A 22834-nucleotide genomic window follows, 5' to 3' on the forward strand; every position below is an offset into this window, starting at 1 on the left:
ATATAACACAGTACTAGATCTCTTCAATAATTTTAACAATATAATTTTCACACATGAACTACAAAAAAACAACAGACTTAATTTCTTGGATGTATCCGTTTACAACACTAATAAACTTTATTCGAACAATTGGTATAGAAAAACTACATGGTCGGGTAGATACTTACACTATCCTCATACTGTCCCAGAAACTATAAGATAAACACTATTATTTCCCTTACAGACCATGCTATTTGTTGTCTCACCAAACTTTCCATCCACAAAATTTATCCCTAGTAAAAATAACTCTAATTGAAAATGGTTACCCAAAAAATCTCATTCATCAGTTATTCAAAAAAGACGAACTTTCTTAAAAACACAAATTAATTCTCCCAATACCAGTACTAACATCAAAAACACCAATCTTATTTACTGCAGCATACCATACGTTGAAGATTTATATTATTATTTTGCCAAATTTTGTTAGAAGAAAACATTTTAGTATCAGGCTCATCCTTACACTCCTTCAACCAATTCTTTACGAACATTAAATCCCCCCCATCCAATCTCAATACTAATGTAGTATATTCTGTTTCTTGTAATGACTGTGCTTTTCAATATATTGGACAAACCTCAATATGTACACAAGAGAATGAGACAACATGAACTTAGTGTGGTCCACCATAAACAAAAAAATTTCAAAAGTACCCTAGTACAACACTCTATAGAAAACGCCCATTCATTTAATTTCACTCCAAAGATTTTATATCATGAAAGTTGCATCTTTAGAAGGTTATTCGCGGAGAGTTGTCTCATTCTCATAAATTTTTCTAACAGTGTCAACATTAGATCAGATCACAACCTATTACATGATTCATATTTAAATTTTTTACACTTTTTGACAAACAATTAATATCGACTTCCTTTTAAGATCAACAATTTAAGTATTCACACCCTAACATATAAAAACACACACATACAATCTCACATCTCTCGTTCAAGTGTTTACACGTGTTACAAAGGACACACCAGTTTCAATTAGTTAATTTTCAAAAGCCAATCGAACAACATCCAGAGAACAATATTATTTGTGTTTTCAAATAATAATTTTAAAAAACACAAATCTTTTAGTAATTTTGATTTACAAAATCTAATTATTCGGCGGAAAATTAACTCACAAATTCATTTTTGTTAAAAAAAAAAAAAAAGCTTGTTTAGTGAAAAAAGTGCTAACAAATATTCAAACATACAGGTAATAATTCAACTTTGTCATTAACCTTTTCTAAAAAAATTTCCATAACTTTCAAAAAATTTTCTATTATGTTTTAATATCCTGTTCTGATAATCCACTCATTTATTTATCATTTTTATCATTTCATTTTGAACATATTATCATATTTCTGTACATTATTATATTTTTTTTACAATTAATTCATTATTTAAGAAAAATCTATTTTCTTTTCCTAACATATTGTTTGCTAAAATCTCATCAAGATCATGTTTCTTGACAGATGTCCTGAAGATGGAACGTACCTAGTTCCGAAACGTCGACAATAAACAAATAATTAAATAAAGAAATTGTTTTTTTAAAAACTTTTCTTGTTTTTTATTTGTATTATTTTTGGATTCTTGTTCGAAACTCTACAAAAATACACAAATCCAAGACTCTACCATTCAATATATAATGTATATATTGTATGATATATATATATATATATATATATAATGGTAGTAGTGCTGCCCTAGGGCAGGTCCGTGAGCTGAGTTAAATTCCAACTCGATTCAAGAGAGAATAGTGTGAGAGTTTTTCCCATTTCCATTTCACACCGTAGTGCCCGAGATGGGCTTATTTCAATTGGAAACATATTTTGATCATATTTTCAATTGAAAATGGACATCGCGCTGCCCAATGTCAGATCAGAGATTTGAACGCGCGACCCTGTCCATACAAAGTCAACGCAATTATATATATATATATATATATATTATATATATGATTGTGTTCTTTTCCAACAGTAAATCCAATAATAAAAAACAATTTGTTTTTTGAAGATGTTTAATACGACGTTTCGGAACTAGGTACGTTCCATCATCAGGTTTATTCTGTCAAATACAATGTTTTTTAAAAAAAAAAAAATATATAAAAATAATATCGAAAAGCCGACTACGATTATTTGTATTAGTTAGAAAAGGGCTGTTTTTAGGGGTTTCTCGCCGTAAGAACCATCCTTGGACCTAAACGAACATTTTAAAAAAAGAATTGGCCAAATTAGTCCAGGCGTTGTTGAGTTATGCGCTTACCGACACATTTTGCGATCCATTTTTATATATATATATATATATATATATATATATATATATATAATCTATTATTGTAATTTCAATTTTTGCATCAAATTCTTGAAAGCATATATTAATTGCATGATAAGGTAAATTTACAAAATTTATTTCTAAGGTTGAAAATTTTTATATCAAATATTTAAATTTTTACAGTGGAGTTTCAGACTTACCACCAGATGCACCAATAGTACCATTCGATCAGACTTTATTGCGTGTGTTGTTAAAGACAATGCTAAATGGACTACCACAGGTTAAAACTGCATCGGCATTGCGTTGGTATTGTCTCTTATTGATTAGGTAATTATTTTTATCACAAAAAGATATTTTTGTTATTTATAATCAAAAATTATTTTGTTCTGTTTGTTATTGTGGAATGTTTTGGAGGCTGGTTATATCAAATTATCTACTAAATGAATAATTGTTTTAATAAAATTGTGAATCAATGTATAGTGACATTTTTGAAATTTAACTTTAGTTTGTATGTGGTAAATAGCTCATTGTTTTTAAGATTGACATAGAAAAAAGTGCTATCTGGATTTGATTCTTTCTAGTTTATTAAGTATTTAATTTAGATTTGCAGGTGCGGAGAATCGTGGTCCGCTCGCAGTTGTTGAACGCTGCTTAAGACTTTTACGCAAAGCAGCGATTGAGCGAAGTAAACGCAGATGTCCGTATACTGATTTGCTAAGAGCGCGATTTGGATTAAATGGAATGCCTTTTGATTCTGATGTTTTTGATGGAGAGTTGCCCCAACAAATTCAACAGCGAGGCCTCGACTCTATGCTTGGAAATAGAAAGCCAAAAGCGGTATCAGATTTAGCAGACATGGCAGGTAATAACATAGTTATGTGTATATATTTTGCAATAAATAAAATGTGGTGCACTCACACATCGATCTGATTTTGGGTAGAGCACCAGTAAGAAGTTGCAAAATGCTGATGATTTCATATTCTAGTGTTTGCACCAGATTTTCTAATAATATTCATTGCTAACAATTTATCTATTATCACTATAGTTATCTATTTTCATTGATAATATAGATAAAAAATCTGTTTTCAATTGAATATGGTCTTACCAGATATTTAAAAATCTCAAACTGAAATTGGGAATCAAACTAAAAAAGAAATTAATTTACAATTTGCCTAAAGCAGTGTACTCTCACACTATAAACAGGTGCAAACCATATGCAATTTTTCAATGTACATTAGCTTTTTATGTGCAAATGAAATCAACATAGAGTATTAATTTTTTACTCCGATATAACTAAGTTAGGTATAATTCAACACTAACACTCAACATGCACATACATAAAAACTAGATATTAAATTATAACATAAAACCTTTTAATCAAACTTCTAAGGGTTGGCCTGAAATTTAAATGTCTGTTGTGTTAAGTTAACAAAAAAAAGTTCTTATAATTAAATGTTAATTTATGGATAGATAAATTGAGACTTTATTTAAATTTAATATTTTACAGTTTGTGTCAATATAATAACAATATAATTTTTATCACATTATTATAATATGAAACATAATCTTAATGATACTTATTAACAACTCAAAAATTTACACTAATTATTTCATAATTAATCTAGATTAAAAAATTTATTAATCAAATAAATAGGTTGTTTTATAAGATTTATTTAGTAAAAATTATTTGACAGTCGCATTGAAAACGTTTCTGCTTTCACATTTCTATTAATACAATGTTAATTTCAAAATTACAGCTAAACCTATTCCCTGTACAAAAGGATTACGTGGTTTAGGAGAAGTGCAACCTTTGCACTTTATTTGTAACTCTGCTTCTGAAGGTACAAAATTAGAAAGACTGCAAAATAGTGGTACCAATACATGTTTCAATTTCGATGGTACACATAATATATTATTCAAACAGTTTGATCCAAAGGATGTCAAAGAGGACGTAAGTCGATGAAATATTAGACATAATTTTTTTCTTGTAATATATAATTAAACAAAAAATAATGATTGAAACATAATTGTAAGAAAATTATATATTTTTTCAGCAAATATTAGAATCCTCGGCATTATCTATGAACTGCAAGCTAGGTAAACTATTACTATCAGTGGAGAAAGAATTAGCAAAAGCTAAATCAACATTAGGTCACAAAGATATTGACATGGAAGTATCTGATTATCAACCAGGTGATTATTTTAATTGTATTAATAAATCATATGTAACTTCAGTAAGCACGTGTATAAATACATACATGTATAAATTAATTATATGCTGTAGTTTATAGACATCACTAGAAGTTGATAATATAATAATTTACAAGTTTAAAATTACTTCTAATTTTAATTTTTCTAATTTTAACTTCCTGTTCAAATCTGTGAATAAAAGATTTAAACCTTGAAATCAAAGAAAGTTTTAAAAAATCAGTCAAAATGTAGGTTTAGTTGATGGCACATTGAATAATAACTCTAAATTAAAAAGTATACATGTGAAGATTTGTAATATTAGGATCTAAAGATTGAATCTATTTACATTTATGTGCAAAAAAATATATTAATATTTTATTGCTTTCAATGGAATAATTTTTATTGAATCACTATTCTAGATGTTGATGTTGCTGAAGATATGTCTGTTGATGCTGATGATACCAAATCAAATACTTTCTCACAATACTTGCAACATATGTCTCAACTTGACACAACTCAATCATGGTCGCCAGCTTCCCAAGCTACTACTATTGGCTCACAGAATACTGATTATTCACAGGTACTGATTATTCACAGGTTTAATGTAAACTAATTGAACTTCTTATTTTTTCATGATAACTTTATTTAAATAGAATTGAAGATATTGTACATGTGTAAATTCTTACTAATCATTTTAGAATGGTGATGAGTACATTTTACCTTGGTCTCGTCTGTTAACTCCACCTGGTCAACAAGCAATTGTCATTGCCAGAATGCATTCTTGTGCAAGGAGATTTGTTATCTTAGATTTTGGACGACCGGTTTTATTGACAGACTTGGTTTGTATAAATTTTGATATTTAATATGATAATCAATAACCGAAAATCATTTCATTTTTTAAAATTCGATGATGAAATTGAAATATATTTTTAACTAATATTTAATGAAAATTGAAACAAAGTATATTTTTCTTTATTTTAACATCATTTTGTTCTGCTTAAAATTTCAAGTTTTGCTTCTAGCTGTGATATGATAAAGTTCAGCTCATTAAAAACGATCAGGAGTTTGTACCTGAACTAATTAATGCCTGAATTATGTTACTATTTACAAATGTTTTCAGGCTATCCCATCATGCAATGAACTGATGTCATTGACATTAGATTACTGGATAACTAGTGAAGATGGTGAAAGCATCAGATTAGTTATGGCTTCTGATATCGGCACTAGGACACTTGTTATGAAAGATTTACAACCTGCACCTGTTTTACGTTTTTTGAAGGTACTTGACACATTAAAATTTAGTTTATGTACTTCATGTTTGCATATAATATAGTTTTGAGTTACATCTTTTTCTGTGGATAAATAATCTCTATTCTAGCTGACAATGATTGGTCGGTATGGCATGACAGCAACCAGTGTCAAATTATCAGCTGGTAGATATTACGGTCACAGCACAGTTTTAGAAGCTGATGCCTATTGCGAAAGTCCAGCAGGCCTGTCCAGCACATCAGTAGTAACTACTTCTGAAAGGGCGCGAACACAGTTGGCATCTTTAAACTCCTTATATGAGGATACAGCATGCAGGTAATATATATATATATATATATATATATATATATATATATATATATAAGCTAACAGTTATAATTTAAAGCAGTATAATTAAAAGAAAATCTGGACAATTATACCAATTTCTACACATTGTGTGAGTCTAGGAATCGTTTACATGATTCTTTAAAAAAATGTCATGTGCTAAATTATAGCATTTGTTTATGATCTTTTGATATTAGCATAGGATTCTTAAATTATTCAGTAGAGAAAGTATGCATTTTATATGTAACATAGTTTAATTGTGACAGTTGAAAATATATGTACATTGAATTGTATTAAACATTTAAACAATGTATATGAAGTAATTTACATGTGATGCATTAAGCAAAACAAAGATAAGTATATTTCAAATAATATTACCACAATTTTTAACTCTACAGGTATCGTTCAGCTTGTTGCAATTTGAGATCTATTTTGAGGCCATTGATGGGCCTTGCTCCATCTTTAGCTGAAAAATGCGCTGACGGGGAAGATGACAAAGTTATGATGGCTTATCAGGTTATAAAAGATTTTGATCAAATTAAAAAGTATTTTAGGCTCATTATTGTAGTGGATTTTGAAGAAAAAATTTAATGTATAATCAAAATTAATATTTTTTATTTATTTATTAAAACAATAAAGCTATAAATTTCTTAATTCAATATAATAAATTATAACTAATTGGGCCTTTTTTTTATTTTTACAGCATTCACATTTTTTTTATTCTTTTAATCTTTTAAGGAATGCATATCACTCCAGCAACAGTTAAGTGTTCTTCAATCTGTGACCTTACGTTTGCAAGAAGCGTGCAATGAGCAAAGTACAGAGCAGCAGATAATTAAAACTGAAGAATATATTTCACATAACGCCATAAGTTCTAGTGAATTTGACTTGGCTGCTGCTAGTTCTGATAAATTAAGGGTTCTGTGCGAAAGTTTGGTGGTTGTTTACCTGCGCTTACTTCAAAAAGCTAGTCCCAAGGTGAGATTTTTTTTGTCAATTTCTCATTTAATTGACGAAAAGATGAAATTTTGATATATTAATGATTGATATGTTATTATTTTAATATTTGATCTTTGACCAAAAATGTTTTGATATGATAATTTATTTAATTTGCTCATTAAATAGATTTTTTATGAAAATATATATGTTTGTGACCTTTTATACAAAACTGTTTCAAAACACTTATTAACCAGCACATCATATTTTTTATTTATTTATTTATTTTACAAGCCGTCGGTATAATAATTTTATAATAAGGCTTAAGTCAATATTTTGCAGATTTAATATAACTTAATTAACTATATTAACTATTTTATTACTAACTTATTTATTATAAACTTATTTATATTTAGTTAATTTCAATTATTTTTAAATATAACTAGTTTGTTTGTTGCAAGTATTTTTTAAAAATTCAATAAGTATTTTAATAAGCTTTACAATACTTTTACAATATAATTATTTTGTTTAACAAATTCTAGGCTGATTTTATGATATTTTAAAAAATTATTATTAAGTATTTTTACAATATAAGTATTTTCTTTTACAAATTTTTAGGTATTTTAATGAAAGAAATATTTTGTTTCACCATTTTTCAAATGTTTTTAAATTATAAGTTTTTAGTTAACTAATTAATAAGTATTTTAACAATAATAATCATATAAAAATATTAATTATAAAAAAAAAATAATAGTAATTTAGAAGTATTTTTGCAACAGAAGTATTTAGTTGTGACGAGCATAGTAGGCATAGACATGGCTGGTAGGTGACCTCAGTTAGTTTGGGCCCGTAAATTCGTAGGGATTTTTACAATCGTCGATCCATCGATCTTGCTGCTGCCTGTAATAGAGAAATTTCTTTGAGGGGGAAAAGTAGCGTAATGATTAGTTGAGATTTTCGGGAAAGTAATTTGAAAAATCGAAATTTAAAAACTCCTGAGGGCTATAAGAAGTTAAATCTTTTAAGGGGTTAGGGGTACTTGGAGGCACGAAAAAATGAGATTTTTCAGTATTTTTTTTTGTTATTAAACGATGTTTTTTTTACAAAAATATTCATACGGCATTATTATACAATGTTTTGACTTGAAGTAACAAAAATTTCAGAAAAAAAAATCCCAAAGTTATACCTATTTTTGTTGACCCTGTTTCAAAAAACGGTCCTGGCGGTTACCGTCATAACTCCTTAGAGATTCATCTAAAATCAATCAAATGAAAAAAATAGTTTTATAAATAGATAATCCTGGGCCTGATCGAAGGTTTTTTTTCAAAAATTAATAAAATGGCAGCTTCAGAAAAAAATCTAGATTTTTGGCTAAAAAATCAACAGTTAAATTGGTCTTAAAAAATTGAAATTTTTGAAAAAATAAAAATCCTTTGATCAGGCCCGAGTTTAGTATGTATTCTAAAAGCTGTATAAATTTCCTTAAAATTTACTAAGCGGTTTTTGAGTTACAGTGGTCACCGGTTCAAAAAACATGGTTTTGAGAAAGTTTCACATTGGTTTTACGTACAGAAATTCGAATTATTGAATTACTTAAACCGAATCATCTATATCTGGGCCATATAATAGTTCATCAGTCATTGTGTAAGTTTCCAAAATTTCCATTAACTGTTGCCTACGAAGCATTCTGACCACCCTGGTTCTGGTTCTCGTTGGCGCGCTGATCTGCCACCTTCACACGTGCAGCATCCAATTTTTCAGCATACCAATGGGAATTATACCCACAATTTGGTCCTAGGATATCCTTAATCAATAATAATGATTATGTATATGCAGGGCCGGTCCTGGGGTCCTTAGCGCCCGCATCCAACTTTTTTTCTAGGGCCCTCCCCCCCCTATTATTTTCACCGTTTTAACAGTTTATCATTAAAATTATATAAATATTTACATATTTTTTTAAAATTAATTTTTAATTATTCTGATAGCACACAAAAAATTAGATATAATTCAGATGAGTATAAAATATATTGATTTTAAATTTATTTATTATTATCGATATCAATAAATAAAACAATCCCTGCAATAATTTCACTTTTTAGTAATATTCAATATGTAGTAAATTGATTAAGGATGTAAGTTCGACTACCATAGCAAAAGAATTAATATTTTTGTTAGATTAAAGTTATAGAATTTAAGAAACGCATTTCATAAATAGTATTTATTATTTTGATATAAAGATCTTTATATCAAAATAATAAATACTATTTCTGAAATGCATTTCTTAAATTCTATAACTTTAATTTAACAAAAATATTAAGTGAAATAAATAAATTAATTTTTAATTATTCTGGATTTAGTGCACAAAAAATTAGATATAATCTAAAAGCGTGTAAAATACATTGATTTTAAATTTATTTAGAAAATCGAGGCAATTCGGGTGTTGATTATAATCAAGTATTTTGAAATATTCAATTATTATTAACGTATGTGCAATATTAATATTTAAAAAAACTAGCATTTAATTTTCAAATATAACACTCGTATTTCAAGTTGGATTTTTAAATTTTAATTTAATTTAATTTTTCATCATTTACAATATCCAAAATTGCGTCGTGAACTTTTTCTTATTGATATCGTAAGAGCCGTCATATTCAGAGAATCAGCTTATTGTTTTAAAGTTAAGTTTTTAACGTATTTTAGAAGTATTATTCAAAAATCAGTGAAAAAATGCAAAGAAATTACACATTTCTTGAACAATATTAAAAAAAAACGTATTATATTTGATATGTATTATTTCTGTATAGTTAACAATTATTAAATTTAGAGTATGGGCACCGCTAGGTATAAAACAAGCCTTAAGATTTTCGTTCCAAAGTAAATTTTGCTTCCAGTTTTCATATTTTCATATTTGTTCCACGCATTTCTTCAACATTCAAAGTTCAACAGATCCGAAACATTTGCAACAAAAGCAAAAATTACAATTCAATTTCTCGGAATAAACAAGTCATTTTCTAAGCACAGACTCCCCATTTTTTATAATCAGTTTATATTTTTTAACAAGTTCCGATTCAACTAAATCAGCTCGCAATTTTTCGTCAATAATGCTCAACAACTAATTTAATCTTTCGCAGGTTTGCGCTTATGGGATTGAACACTAGATAATTTCTTTTTCGATTCCACGGTAACTTCAAACAAAGAAAAAATTGAATAAGTAGAGTAAGCAATAAACAGGGCTGTTATTTACTAATTTGCAGAATTATTAATCGTTTAATTGTTTCTACTGATATCACATTGCAAAATAAACATGCTTTTTGTTTTTCCGTATCCCTAGTTAAGTTAAATTATTTATTATAATTTATTAAGTATTCTAGATTTTAAATAAATAATTCTAGATTTTATATAAAAAATATAAATATTATATTATATAATAAATATTTAATTTCCGAAACTCGTTTTGGCGCCCCCTAAGGCTTGCGCCCGCATTTTTTGCATGCATTGCATGCAAGGCAGGACCGGCCCTGTGTATATGTATTCAGCAATTTGTACGATAGTAGAACTAGTATTCACGGTTTTTAAGCATATTTTTTACACCAGTTGGTTGAAGCTTTTAATTTTTTTTCATTATGAATTCAATCTTGAACTACACATCTTGAAAGTAAATTATCATTGCTGAGATCGTCGTAAATTGGTTTAAAAGCTTTTAAAACATCAGGAGGTGAGGGAGAATAATTTTGAATATAAGTATCGAGCCTTCCACTTGCGTCAGCGCGCTGGTAAGAGTCCAATACTCAAAAATTAATAATCGGATCAACTTGAAATTTTTAAAAAACATTTTCAAGATATTACACTTAATGAAAATGCAAAATAATAAAAATCAATTTTTCAAAAATTCCAAGTACTCCTTACCCCTTAATGCATTGCTTAGTACTTTATGAAATTTCTTATTATCGTAATACGAATACGTAAGGGCAGTTTATTCATAAACTGAATACCCATACCGCAGATAGTATTAAAGAAACCATGTAGTTTATAGGTCCTACCTTTAATTATTTTATGTCTCGTTTTGTGCTTGGTATTTGACATCGAAGACAAATTAAAAAAGTCTGAATTATTTTTTATGAAATTAAGTGGGACTAGAACAAATATACTCTAAATTTTTTTGTTTGGTGAAGAAATTACGGCATGATGTCTTGGAGGACATTAAAAAATTATTCGAATTGCTCCCTTTTGCAGTTTGAAAACTTTAATTAGTTCGTTAGAGAAACCCCAAAATTGGATACCATAAGCAATATGTGAATAGAAATTTGCGTAATAAATAGAAAGTAAACCGGATATTCCAATTTTTGATTTAAGGGCTCGCAGGATAAAGCATGTATGCTTATAAACATCACAAACACAACATCTTAAGATTTTGCAGCATTTTCTTTTCTTTTTTGACTTTACAAAGAATATGGAAGTGTCTTAATCCTAAAAGGACATTTGTAACAGTATCCTCATTTAAATTACTTTCAGATGGCTTGTAATTTGGCGCGATTCATAGACCAAGAGGCATGCTCAGAGCTGTTCTCTACACTAGTTGTGCATGGTGACTCTGCACAGATATCTTGTTGTGCCCTTCTAAGTACGGCATGCAGTAATAGAACTTGGTGGGGCACGTTTTTGGCTGATTCGTTGAAAACATTATATTCATCTTCTTGTACACAATTATTCCCGAAAGAGCGGTATGTTATTTAGACATTGATTAAAATTATATCACACTTTTAATTCACTGTGTAGATTCCACCGTGTGCTTTTTTATAAATTAAAATATTTAAAAATTTGGCTGCATCTGTTGAAGGCTATGCAATATTTTCAAATGTTTGATTATAAAACTTAACAATTTTTTTTATCGTAATCTGATTTTGCAAAAGGATTATACTTATCATATTATTACATTAATTTAAGAAAAGGCTGATAGAAGTAGTATGTACATCATGATACAGAAGGAACTCAACATATTAAATGCAAATGAAATAATATAAATTAACTTTTTTGCTTTGCCTGAAATTAGTATATAATTTAAAAATATTATTCTTTATTAGCTCAAGCGCAAATAAGTCATTTACAGTACAAATTGTTTTTAGGGTTTTTCTACTTTTAACCCACCTTGGGCGACGTGGTAACCCTCGAAGTCGTGTTTTGGATGCAGCACTACTTGCTCTTCTTCAATTGCTTGCTCCTATTGCCCCCATCAACCAATCTGCAGCAGGTGCAAGAGCTGATCAACATCAGCAAGTTCATGAAGATGAGCTGAGTCCACTCAGTGCAAAAATTGATTTATCTCTACTTTCTTGGTTTTTGCTGTATTTATCAGCTAGCTTGGATGATGGAAAAGAAGTTAATAGTAAGTAAATTTTTTGTAAGATGATTTAGTACAATTTGTTTCATTTTTTCAAAAAAAAAATTAGATACATTTATTCTCTAAAAATGAAATTAATAGATTTAAAAAAAACTTTATATACTGTATTTGTATAATTATTAAATGTTGTGTATATCAAACATTTGCTGAACAAGATATTTTTTATGCATAATAATGCTGTAGCAAATAAAATGCTTAGTTGTTTCAAATGCTTATGCATTTTTTTTTTAGGTTCCCGATGGGAATTCATGTCGGGTCAAACTTGTACACAACGAACTCGATCAGAATCTGAGCGCAATCAAGAGAGGACTGGTGCTACCAGAGTGTATCGCCGCAAATTACAAAAACGTCTTATGCATCACAAAATTCAACTTGACGATTTAGAGTCTGCCAAAAAAGCATTTCAAGCTTCATCACAGGTTATTTATTTATGACTTTGTTTTTCATAAACTTGAATTAGTTCTGAATTAGAAAGCTTACTAATAATTAATTCAACTCTAAATTAGTAATAATAATTACGTTTGAGATGCTAATATGTGCTATGTAAATTCATAGAATGTGTTTGTTTCTGTATGTATACTAGCATACAGTTTACTTAACATATTTATTTGTATAGAACCAGTTGATTATTTATAGTATTCTTTATATTGTTTGGTAAAAATATTTAATGGTAAAGTTAAAATGTTTGTGTCTTAGGCTTTCTCAAATTTATCATCACAAGCTTCAAACTTATCTGCCAAATTAGATGCCGCACTAAAACAACAAGAAAACGTTCTCAAGAAATCTTTGAAGCTACATGCCCAAAAATATCCATTCAAGGTAACTTATAATTAATTTGCAAATTCTTATAAATTATCACGTATCATATTTTAACTGGTTTTTAGTAATTATGATATCTAAATTACATTTTTCTTGTTGTTAGTAATAATTTAATATACAGTAGAACCTCGGTTAACCGGACTAATTGTTGTCGATAGGCAATTGGATAATCGAATGTATGAAGAATAATGTTGTTTATTAAATATTACAAATACATACATAGATATCAACGAAAATCTGCTTTATAATAAATATAATATCTGCCTCTTGCTCAATGTTTCGATTGCTTCTATCATAAAAGTCCTAGAGGATGGGTACCATTTGAATACCGTAATAAAAATAAAAAATAAAACTCGTAATAAAAAATTAAGCTTTTTCATTAACCTTGAAAAATCTTAATAGAAATTCAGAGAGAAAAGTTCACAAGAAGCAGTTCTTGATCAGGTTAAAAATGATTAATGAAATTGGGCTGTGTAGGAAAGTAAAAATTGAGGGCTGCATCTATGTATTTTTCAAACACGCATTTTAAAAGTAGTTCAGAAAATTGATCAAATACATTAAGAATTCAGTTTTTCAGTTAACAACTATTTATGAAATGATTTTTCTTTTCTTCTGAGCTTTTTCATAAGCTCAAAACATCTCAATCGAAATTCTGTCAAAAATGTTACACTTACAGAAATCGAGATGAAAAATGACGTCATTACTATAATAATTCTTACAAAATAGGGGTTTGGGGTAACAAGATGAAAATTTAGGATTATATGTGCTTTTTAAATCATGCATTATAAAATGCATTATAAAAAAATAAAAAATAATAATTGACGCAAAAAATAAAAGTTCTTTGGGGTGGCCTACTCTTATCACTTGGTGTCAATACAAATATGCGAAAACCTGTCCAGTGATGTACCTAATTTTCACAGCGATTGTTTGTATGGTTTATGAATGCATAACAATTACACACACATACACACAGACATACATCTATTTTTATAATAATAAATGGTGTTCTGCTCTTTTATAATGGTCCATGGTGTGAGAGCCACCACAAATAAATGATTCACTTACATTTTCTAAGGTATGTTCAAAAACCTTTGAAACGTAAAGATATGTAAAAAATTTCATTTTGAAGTTAATAAAATTGGTTCCAAAATTTAAAAAAATAGACAACCCATTATAAAAATAAATAGTTTTTCAAAGTAAAGAGAGTTCTATGTATTTTTCAATCTCAAAATATAGAAAATTAAAATAAAGAAATTTGGTCAAAAAATTAAAAAAGTATTAGGTTTGGACAACCCTTAATAATAATAAATTGTATTTCCAAAAAAAGCTTTTTCTTCAAGCTTAAAAATCTCAACTAAAATTATGTCAAAAATATTCAATGGCTGAACTTGAATTGCTGAAATGGCTATAAACAAATAGAAGTTGGTGATAAAAAAGTAAAAATCTTGGGTTGCATGTATTTTTTAATGCCACATTGTAAAAAATTAAAAACAAAAAATTCCGTCCAAAAATTACAAAAAAAATAATTTATAGTGAACAACCCTTATCACTTAGGTGTATGAAAAGTAGATAGTTAACGATTCTCTGACCTACTGAATATGCATATAAAATTTAATAATGATTGGTAAACCCGTTTCGGAAGAGTACGGGACCGAACTTTGTGACCCGAGAACTTTATATTATATATAAGATATATTTCTTGGTTTGATTACTGAATGATGACACACAAGTGTCGAAACGTTTAATGGAATAAAAAAAAATCTATTTAATCTTCTTAATTTGACGATTGGGCTGTAAAAATAATATTTCAAATATATATATATATATATATATATATATAATATATATATATTTTTCAAATACATAATATATTTGAATAGTCTTGAATTTGATGTTGATATACGTTTAATTTGAGTTAAAAAGTCGGGCGTTACATCATTAAAAATAGTATGAGAGTTTTTAGAAATTTATTTATTTAAATCCCTACGTTTCGGCTAGCATCTTAACCCTCATTCAGTGGCAATCATTTCAAATTTTGTATCCTATATAACATATGAAAATTATTAATCCATGATATGAGTATGTGCACATTGGTAAAGTATTTATTTTTAACATCACAAATGGTAAACCAACAAATAAACATATAACTTAACATTTATTACTGTTCGGAGTTTAAGATAGAAATGTTCTATTTAACTCAAATTAAACATATTAGATCAATATCAAATTCAAGACTATTCAAATATATAATATATACACACCCACATATATATATATATATATCACTAAATATCTATCTTTATAATATATATATTATACATTATATTATAATATATATTATACATATATATTATATATATATATATATATATATATATATTTTTTTTCAAATACATAATATATTTGAATAGTCTTGAATTTGATGTTGATATACGTTTAATTTGAGTTAAAAAGTCGGGCGTTACATCATTAAAAATAGTATGAGAGTTTTTAGAAATTTATTTATTTAAAATCCCTACGTTTCGGCTAGCATCTTAACCCTCATTCAGTGGCAATCAATTTCAAATTTTGTATCCTAATATAACATATGAAAACATTATTAATCCATGATATGAGTATGTGCACATTGGTAAAGTATTTATTTTTTAACATCACAAATGGTAAAACACACAAATAAACATGATAACTTAACAAGTTGTATTTACTGTTCGGAGTTTAAGATAGAAATGTTCTATTTTTAACTCAAATTAAACATATTATATCAATATCAAATTCAAGACTATTCAAATATATATATATATACACACCCACATATATATATATATATATAATATATAAATATATATATATATATATATATATATATTATATATATATATATATATATATATATATATATATATATATATATATATATATTTGAAGTATGTGAGTTTGGTGTTGATATATATTTTGATGAGTTATTTAGATTCGGTCAGTAACACCAAGTAAAAAAAAACTAAAGTAGTTTTGAAATACTTTATTTATCCATTTATCTTTATTTATCGTTTCGGTCTTCGTCGAGACCGTCATTCAGTGGAAAAACTAAAAGATTTTATATAATGGAGGAAAATAATATAAAGTTATAGAACTTATATATAAATACTTACATAAAATTAATTCTACAAAAATATACTACACTATTACACTGTGATAAACAAAGCTATTAATAACTGGAACATTTAAACTAATTATTTTTTTTGACAATTTTTTTGGTTACATTCTAGTGTGCACATTGACTAACGTCTAAAAACTGAATGAATTGTGTTTACAAATTTTGCGGAAGTGTAAAGATACCGGAAAACATATGTTTTCAGTAAAATAATAAAATACACGCTTCATTCAGATATGGTGGTGTTTTGAAAAATGGTCAAGGATTATTTTGTAGTCATTGCAAAGCGAATTGTTGTCCGTTCTCTTATTTATGACCATCTCATTGTGTAAAGATATTAGACATTCTTCGCTAAATCTTCTTTTAAATAAATTATCGTGGGATTGGAAAAATCTATGTTATGTTTGAGCTGATTAATGTGATCCGTTAGTTGTGTTTTATACTGGTTTTTATTTTTAGAGTTATTTTTATGTTGTGATGTTCTTTTATGCAAGTTTTGACTGGTTACAGCTATGTAAATGCAATTACAATCTAGGCAATTAAGCTTATAAACTATAGATTACTTAGGATTCTTGGGTTAAATTTCGATTTTAATTTTGTAAAAAGAGTTGCAAGAGTGTTTTTGGAAGTACAAACTACTCTGATATTATTTTTACTGAAAAGTTTTCTACACGGGTAATGTAATTCTTTAATGAAAGGTTAAACTTATAGTTCCGACGTAGTTTTCATGGTTTGGATTTTCAATTGAAATATTGTGACGGTTTTGGAGATATAGGATTCTTTTTTTTTTGTTATGAATTGGATCAGGTGTTGTGGGTAGGAGTTGTTAGTTAGGATTTGTGAAATGAGAGAGAGATTTTTTCTTAAAAATTTACTGTGTGATAATAATAATGCGTGGTCTATTAAGTTTATGATTGTGCCTATTTTGATAGAGAGGGGATGGTAAGAGTGGTAATTAAGATAACGGCCTGAGTATGTTGGTTTGTGATACCAATACCAATATATATATATATATATATATATATATATATATATATATTGTTAATGCATTTACTTTATATTCTGTTATTTATAATTACATGCTCTATATTTTCTTAACCAAATTAAATAACATATATTTAAGAAATTTTGAGTGAATAGGCCTTAATTTATTCTTTCATATCAGCAGTTTGTTTCTATGACAAAAAATTATTAATTATTTATGAAAATAACTATTGTTTATCAAATTACAGACCCCATCATCGCATCAGCAATCATCTACAGATGCTGGAGAGACGTTTCATAATAACAATAATAACAATAGTACACCTGGTGGATCTTCATCTGCACCGGCAGCACCATCTGACAACATAACATCATCCTCTGATGTTTCAGCACCACCTCTCGATATGTCCCCTCCTGATCCTCTGCATTGCTTGGCGGTATGCAGAGCATTGCTTGCATTATTACTTAGATTTGATTCTACTTGTGGAGCAGACATTTTCTTGTTGACTTGCAAGGTGATTTGTTTGCTAATTTATTTGCTTATTTAAAACTGAACAGTTATCTAATGCAAACGAAACAGTTTATACATTCATATACACATAGGCATAGTTAATATGAGAGAGATAGGGTTGTTGTTTATACAATTAGTTCTGCTCATTTTGGTTAAATAGTTCTTAAAACTGTAATTGAAATTCTATATATAAGTTCAGTTTTTGTTTGTATATTTTTTATATTACATTACATACTATTAACTTCTATTTAACTTTGATTTATTTTTCATTTTTGTTTTTGTAATGCATAGTAGTGACGAACTTATTCAGTATTAGTATCAGGATTTCTGATGCATGTATAGATTTTGAATAAACCTATAAATCACTTAACCATTAGAATAATAAACTAAACATAAGTATTACATCTGCCATCTTGTTACATTGAATTTTTATAAATTAGGTCTTGGCAAAACTGGTTACGAGTTGCAGACCAGCTATAACATTAGGACAATTGGCTACTTCTCATCAATTGCAACTTTTGATAAGACGTAGTGTCTGGACCGATGGCAGGCGGCCGCAGTGGGCTGGACCTTGGGCACAGCATGCAGCAACTTGTCTACTGCAAGTGAGTTATTTCATGAATGATTTTATATAAAACATTTGTTTCAAAACTATTTTACAAATTTATTAATAAAGCAGCACCAAGTATTAAAATATTTCTCATATAATTCCATTTTTAAATTGTATAGTGTGGTTACCGCATAATTATAAATTTGCTAGATTCATGTAAGAAATTTTATTTTTAGGACTTGGTAGAAACTGAAACCAAAAAGGAATTATCTGAAACAATGTCTAGCCGAAATGACAGTTCTGCAGAGTTTAGTGTCAGATTTTCTGATTCAATACGAGCCTGCCATACTGCACCTCTTTCGAATCTTGATATAATGTCATTGGATGAGCCAGAAGATGAAGCAAATGGACCTCTTGGTGACTTTTTTCTTCATAAGAATTTTAGTCTGATAAATCTGCCTGATACTTTACAGTTCAAATGTTATGTTATAAATTACTTAAAATTAACTTTCCAGTGTATTAAATTGTCAATATTTTTATATTTCTTTAGTATTTTAAATCTAAATATCATAAATAGTTTGGTAATGAATAATGAATAATGGCAATATTCTAGCAGTACCTTCACATTTGATCGTGAAGCTCTAAAGAATAAAATATGACTGTAATAATCTATTTTAATTTTTGAAAATCTATTTTTCTAACCATTAATTATAATTTTTATCAAAATATAGTCGGTAAGGGTCAGCTACCCTCTCTCATAGAATCTGACGATTCTGAACTAGAGGAATTTTTGGATGATGTCATGGATCGTGGAAGGAACTTGTTGCGACGTAGTGAGCAGTCGTCACGAAATTACATCATACCTAGTTCGAGGTATGCCTAAACTCCAAAAAATTTTATATACATATCTTTCATAGCTTTGAAGAAATATATGTATATATGCATGTATGTACTAATTTGTCAGAAATAAATCAATATTGACAATTTTAAAATTTTAATGCTTGTTATATGTCAAAATTCAGCAAATCATACCAGGAAGAACAAAACAAAATTAAACACCAAAACAACGAAAATTAGAAAATAAGAAATAATAGTTTTCACATTTAACAAAAAATTTGATAAGAAATTATCAAAGTTGAGTTGAGAGGAAAGAATGATTAAATTTGATGTTAAGTCATTTGTAGTTTTCAAATTGCCACTTGATAACTTGATAATCATGTAATGTAAAAAAGAGTTAACAGTTCATTAATACAGAAAATAAATGAAGATAGTGCACCAAATCATTTCAAATTTCGTTCAAATAACAAGAAATTATGTTGACCATTTAAAATTTTATAGGTTATATGTGTAAGTAATTTATGAATGTCCCTATGGATACATACATTTCAAAATTTAATATTGTTGGCTTGACTTGATTGTTTTTTGCTCAGTGTATCAATCGCCTTGGATGCACGACTCGAAGGTGGACTAGACTCATCAAGCGAACTGATGTTGCGAAGACTAAAATTATCAGCTTTGACAAAATCAGTAACACCATCCTCTCCATCCTCACCAAGCACCAATTCTAGTGAAAGCCCGGTTAGTATAGGCACACCGAGTTCTCTTACGCCCGAAGATCATGTACAGTTAATGAATTGGATTGCTTGGCCCGACATATATTCAGATCCGGTACCAAGTGCTCCAACTTTACTCTCGCCTTGCTTTGATGCATTATTCACTGATCTACACATGCAGGTACAGTTTTTATATTTTCAAAAAAAATTATGGTTGAATGTTTGTATATCTTAATTTATAAAAAATGATATATTTTCACATTATGAAAAGTATTAAGTAATAACTAATTTTGAAATATATACATATTTTTTTAATTGTGCAATTGGAAATGTACTTGAAGCGTTTTTATAAAAATTTATAGTTTTCTGTCATTTATATCACAAGCTGTATATATTATTATTTACAAAAAAGTTTTTTTTAACGAGTTTAGCTATTCAATTAAAATGGATGGTTATCTTTTAAGTGTTGAAATATATTATAGTACATGTTTTATATTAAATGTCATATTATTTTTTATAGACCGGTGCTAATTTGGAGGCATTGTTACGTCTTTGGACAGCTATTAATGACCAAGCTCGTTGTAAAATTTTGCTCAACCTGACTTCTCTTCAGAAGCTGGTTTCAGCCTTGGCATGGTAAGCTAACATTATTTTTACTTTGAATTTAACAAATACAACTATGTCTGAGGCAAAAAACATTTTCATTGCTGTCATGCATACTTGTTCTAAAATTTAGTATAAGTGTATTTATTTAAAGTAATTTATTAAATTACATATTTATACAAATTGGTATATGACAAACCATATTCTCGAATCATGTATAATATTAATTATCTATTAATGAAAAGTGCAAATGCATAATATAAACATATATAATTTGTTTTGTTCAGTAAATGTCTGAAGAACACAATTTTTAATAGGTTGGATGCTATTCCGTTACGTGCATGGTCCTTGGGTTTTCAATGCTTGTCTGCTGGAGTCTTGTTAACAGATGTTTTAGGGGGACAATTAATTCCAAAAGAAGCAGCAGCTAATCTTCTTGATGAATCAGATTTTAGAGCCATGATAGTTAGATTTTTATCTGGAGATGGCGATAGCACTTGTGTGAGTTCAAATACAGTTATTAAAACCTTCAGAATTTAAATAGAGAATTTTAAGAAGAATATGACATGAATGTAGGAATGTAATGTTATTGCAAATTACAGAAATTTTATTGCACATTTTTTTCTTTTAAAATAATCATTACATGCATTATGTCTATATAATTGAAGTATGCTAAAAGAATACAAAGTTGCAATTACAAAAATTCTCAACTACTTTTATCAATAGTGGATGGATTTTAAATCATCCATAAAAGATTATAATAATATTACAAGAATGGGTTGTTAAAATTAATATACTGCAGCAGGCCGGACCAACAGCTTGTCAGGCAATGTACAAATGCCTATTACGATTGAAATCTCGGTGTGAAGATGACTCACATTTTCGAAATGCAATGTTGAGAGTTTTGTTGCGATTGCTACGACCTGGGCAACCAGTGGCATTACAACAGGGACCACAAGATGCTCAGGCCAGATTTGTACATGGCTTGCTTCATGCTGGTTACGAGAGATGCGATCTTGCTACTGCCATGACTGTCATAGAGAGTATAGGTTTGTACTATTGTGCTTATTGAACATGACAAATTTATAATGCATAGACTTATGGCAACAGAGAATCTTTTTGTTATAATAATAGACTACAGTTTTCTTTTTCATTCAAATTTATTTTGTAGGTGCATTGGTTGCTGCTCACACTGCGCGTTGTGAGCGTGTTCGGTGCCGCAGCATAGCAGATGGTTCATTATCATCTTCCGCTTTTGCATCTTCTGGGTTTACAAGTAGTAGTTGCTTTGGAAGCCTGTTTGCTTCTGTCTTGGATACTGGCTCATCTAGTAACACGTCTTCTCAACAGTCTGGATCAAAGGTCAAAAATGATACAGCAATTGCTAGTGCTCATGGAACTGGCAAAAATGCCAATACTGAGGCATTGCTGGTTGCCTTACTAAGACTTGCAAATAGATTAGTTTGTACTCCACTAACATCTACAGTCAGTACAGATGTCACAGTGAGTTTAATAATGTGTAAAATCTGTTCAATATACACACACATATATATATATATATTATAACAAGGATATTTTCGAATTTCTTTGCTCCCAGTGGCGCAATTGCGTCCAAATCGAAAAAAAATGATTCTCTGAAAGTTTTAGCTCTTTTATAAACATTTAGATAGAGCGCACAATAAAATTTACTTGCATATATTTGTTTCTAAGATTTGCGTTAAGAAGTGTTCAATCGGTAAATTTGTGCGCCATTGTGACATTGATCGTGAACTCAAATCTTATGATACAAAGAATATTTATAAACCACATAACATGCACATAACCTCTTAAAATACTGTGAGCTGTTCTATAAATCTATTCATCATGGCATCAAGAATAATTTTGCAGCAAATATTTTATTTAATTGGTGATGTTGATACTCAAATTGTCAGTAATAAATACCATCAAAGTTACAGAACAGCTCACATGTATTTAATAAAAGGTTATGTGCATGTTATGTGGTTTATAATATTCTTATGTATCATAGATTTGAGTTCACGATCAATGATCACAGATGGCGCACAAATTACCGATTGACCTTCTTAAGCAAATCTTAGTAACAAATATATGCAAGTAATTTTTATTTGTGCGCTCTACCTAAATGTTTATAAAAAGAGGCTCTAAAACTTTCAGAGAATCATTTTTTTTCGATTTAGAAGCAATTGCGCCCCTGGGAGCAAAGAATTCGAAAATGTCCTTGTTAAGGACCACCCTAATA

The 22834-nt window shown here is 28.5% G+C and overlaps 1 protein-coding gene across 1 annotated transcript in view; it reads left to right on the forward strand.

Annotated features, from left to right (window-relative positions):
* LOC113385550 (baculoviral IAP repeat-containing protein 6-like) overlaps window positions 1–22609 on the forward strand; it is a 24461-nt gene extending 1852 nt beyond the window's left edge. Inside the window, exons 2-25 of the mRNA XM_026623402.1 lie at window positions 2473–2616; window positions 2892–3151; window positions 4047–4240; window positions 4344–4482; window positions 4899–5059; window positions 5178–5318; window positions 5600–5758; window positions 5858–6063; window positions 6471–6588; window positions 6811–7050; window positions 11521–11729; window positions 12132–12391; window positions 12638–12825; window positions 13103–13225; window positions 17609–17875; window positions 18312–18476; window positions 18658–18838; window positions 19153–19294; window positions 19852–20155; window positions 20495–20610; window positions 20895–21078; window positions 21380–21626; window positions 21749–22080; window positions 22604–22609. Of these exons, the coding sequence (XP_026479187.1) occupies window positions 2473–2616; window positions 2892–3151; window positions 4047–4240; window positions 4344–4482; window positions 4899–5059; window positions 5178–5318; window positions 5600–5758; window positions 5858–6063; window positions 6471–6588; window positions 6811–7050; window positions 11521–11729; window positions 12132–12391; window positions 12638–12825; window positions 13103–13225; window positions 17609–17875; window positions 18312–18476; window positions 18658–18838; window positions 19153–19294; window positions 19852–20155; window positions 20495–20610; window positions 20895–21078; window positions 21380–21626; window positions 21749–22080; window positions 22604–22609 (4486 nt within the window). The remainder of the gene's footprint in view (window positions 1–2472; window positions 2617–2891; window positions 3152–4046; window positions 4241–4343; window positions 4483–4898; window positions 5060–5177; window positions 5319–5599; window positions 5759–5857; window positions 6064–6470; window positions 6589–6810; window positions 7051–11520; window positions 11730–12131; window positions 12392–12637; window positions 12826–13102; window positions 13226–17608; window positions 17876–18311; window positions 18477–18657; window positions 18839–19152; window positions 19295–19851; window positions 20156–20494; window positions 20611–20894; window positions 21079–21379; window positions 21627–21748; window positions 22081–22603) is intronic.
* Window positions 22610–22834: the final 225 nt, after the last annotated feature.

Source organism: Ctenocephalides felis, unplaced genomic scaffold (genome assembly GCF_003426905.1).
Source record: "Ctenocephalides felis isolate EL2017-DRISC unplaced genomic scaffold, ASM342690v1 CF-g0.4_SCAFFOLD_03571, whole genome shotgun sequence".
Taxonomy (NCBI): Eukaryota; Metazoa; Arthropoda; class Insecta; order Siphonaptera; family Pulicidae; genus Ctenocephalides; species Ctenocephalides felis.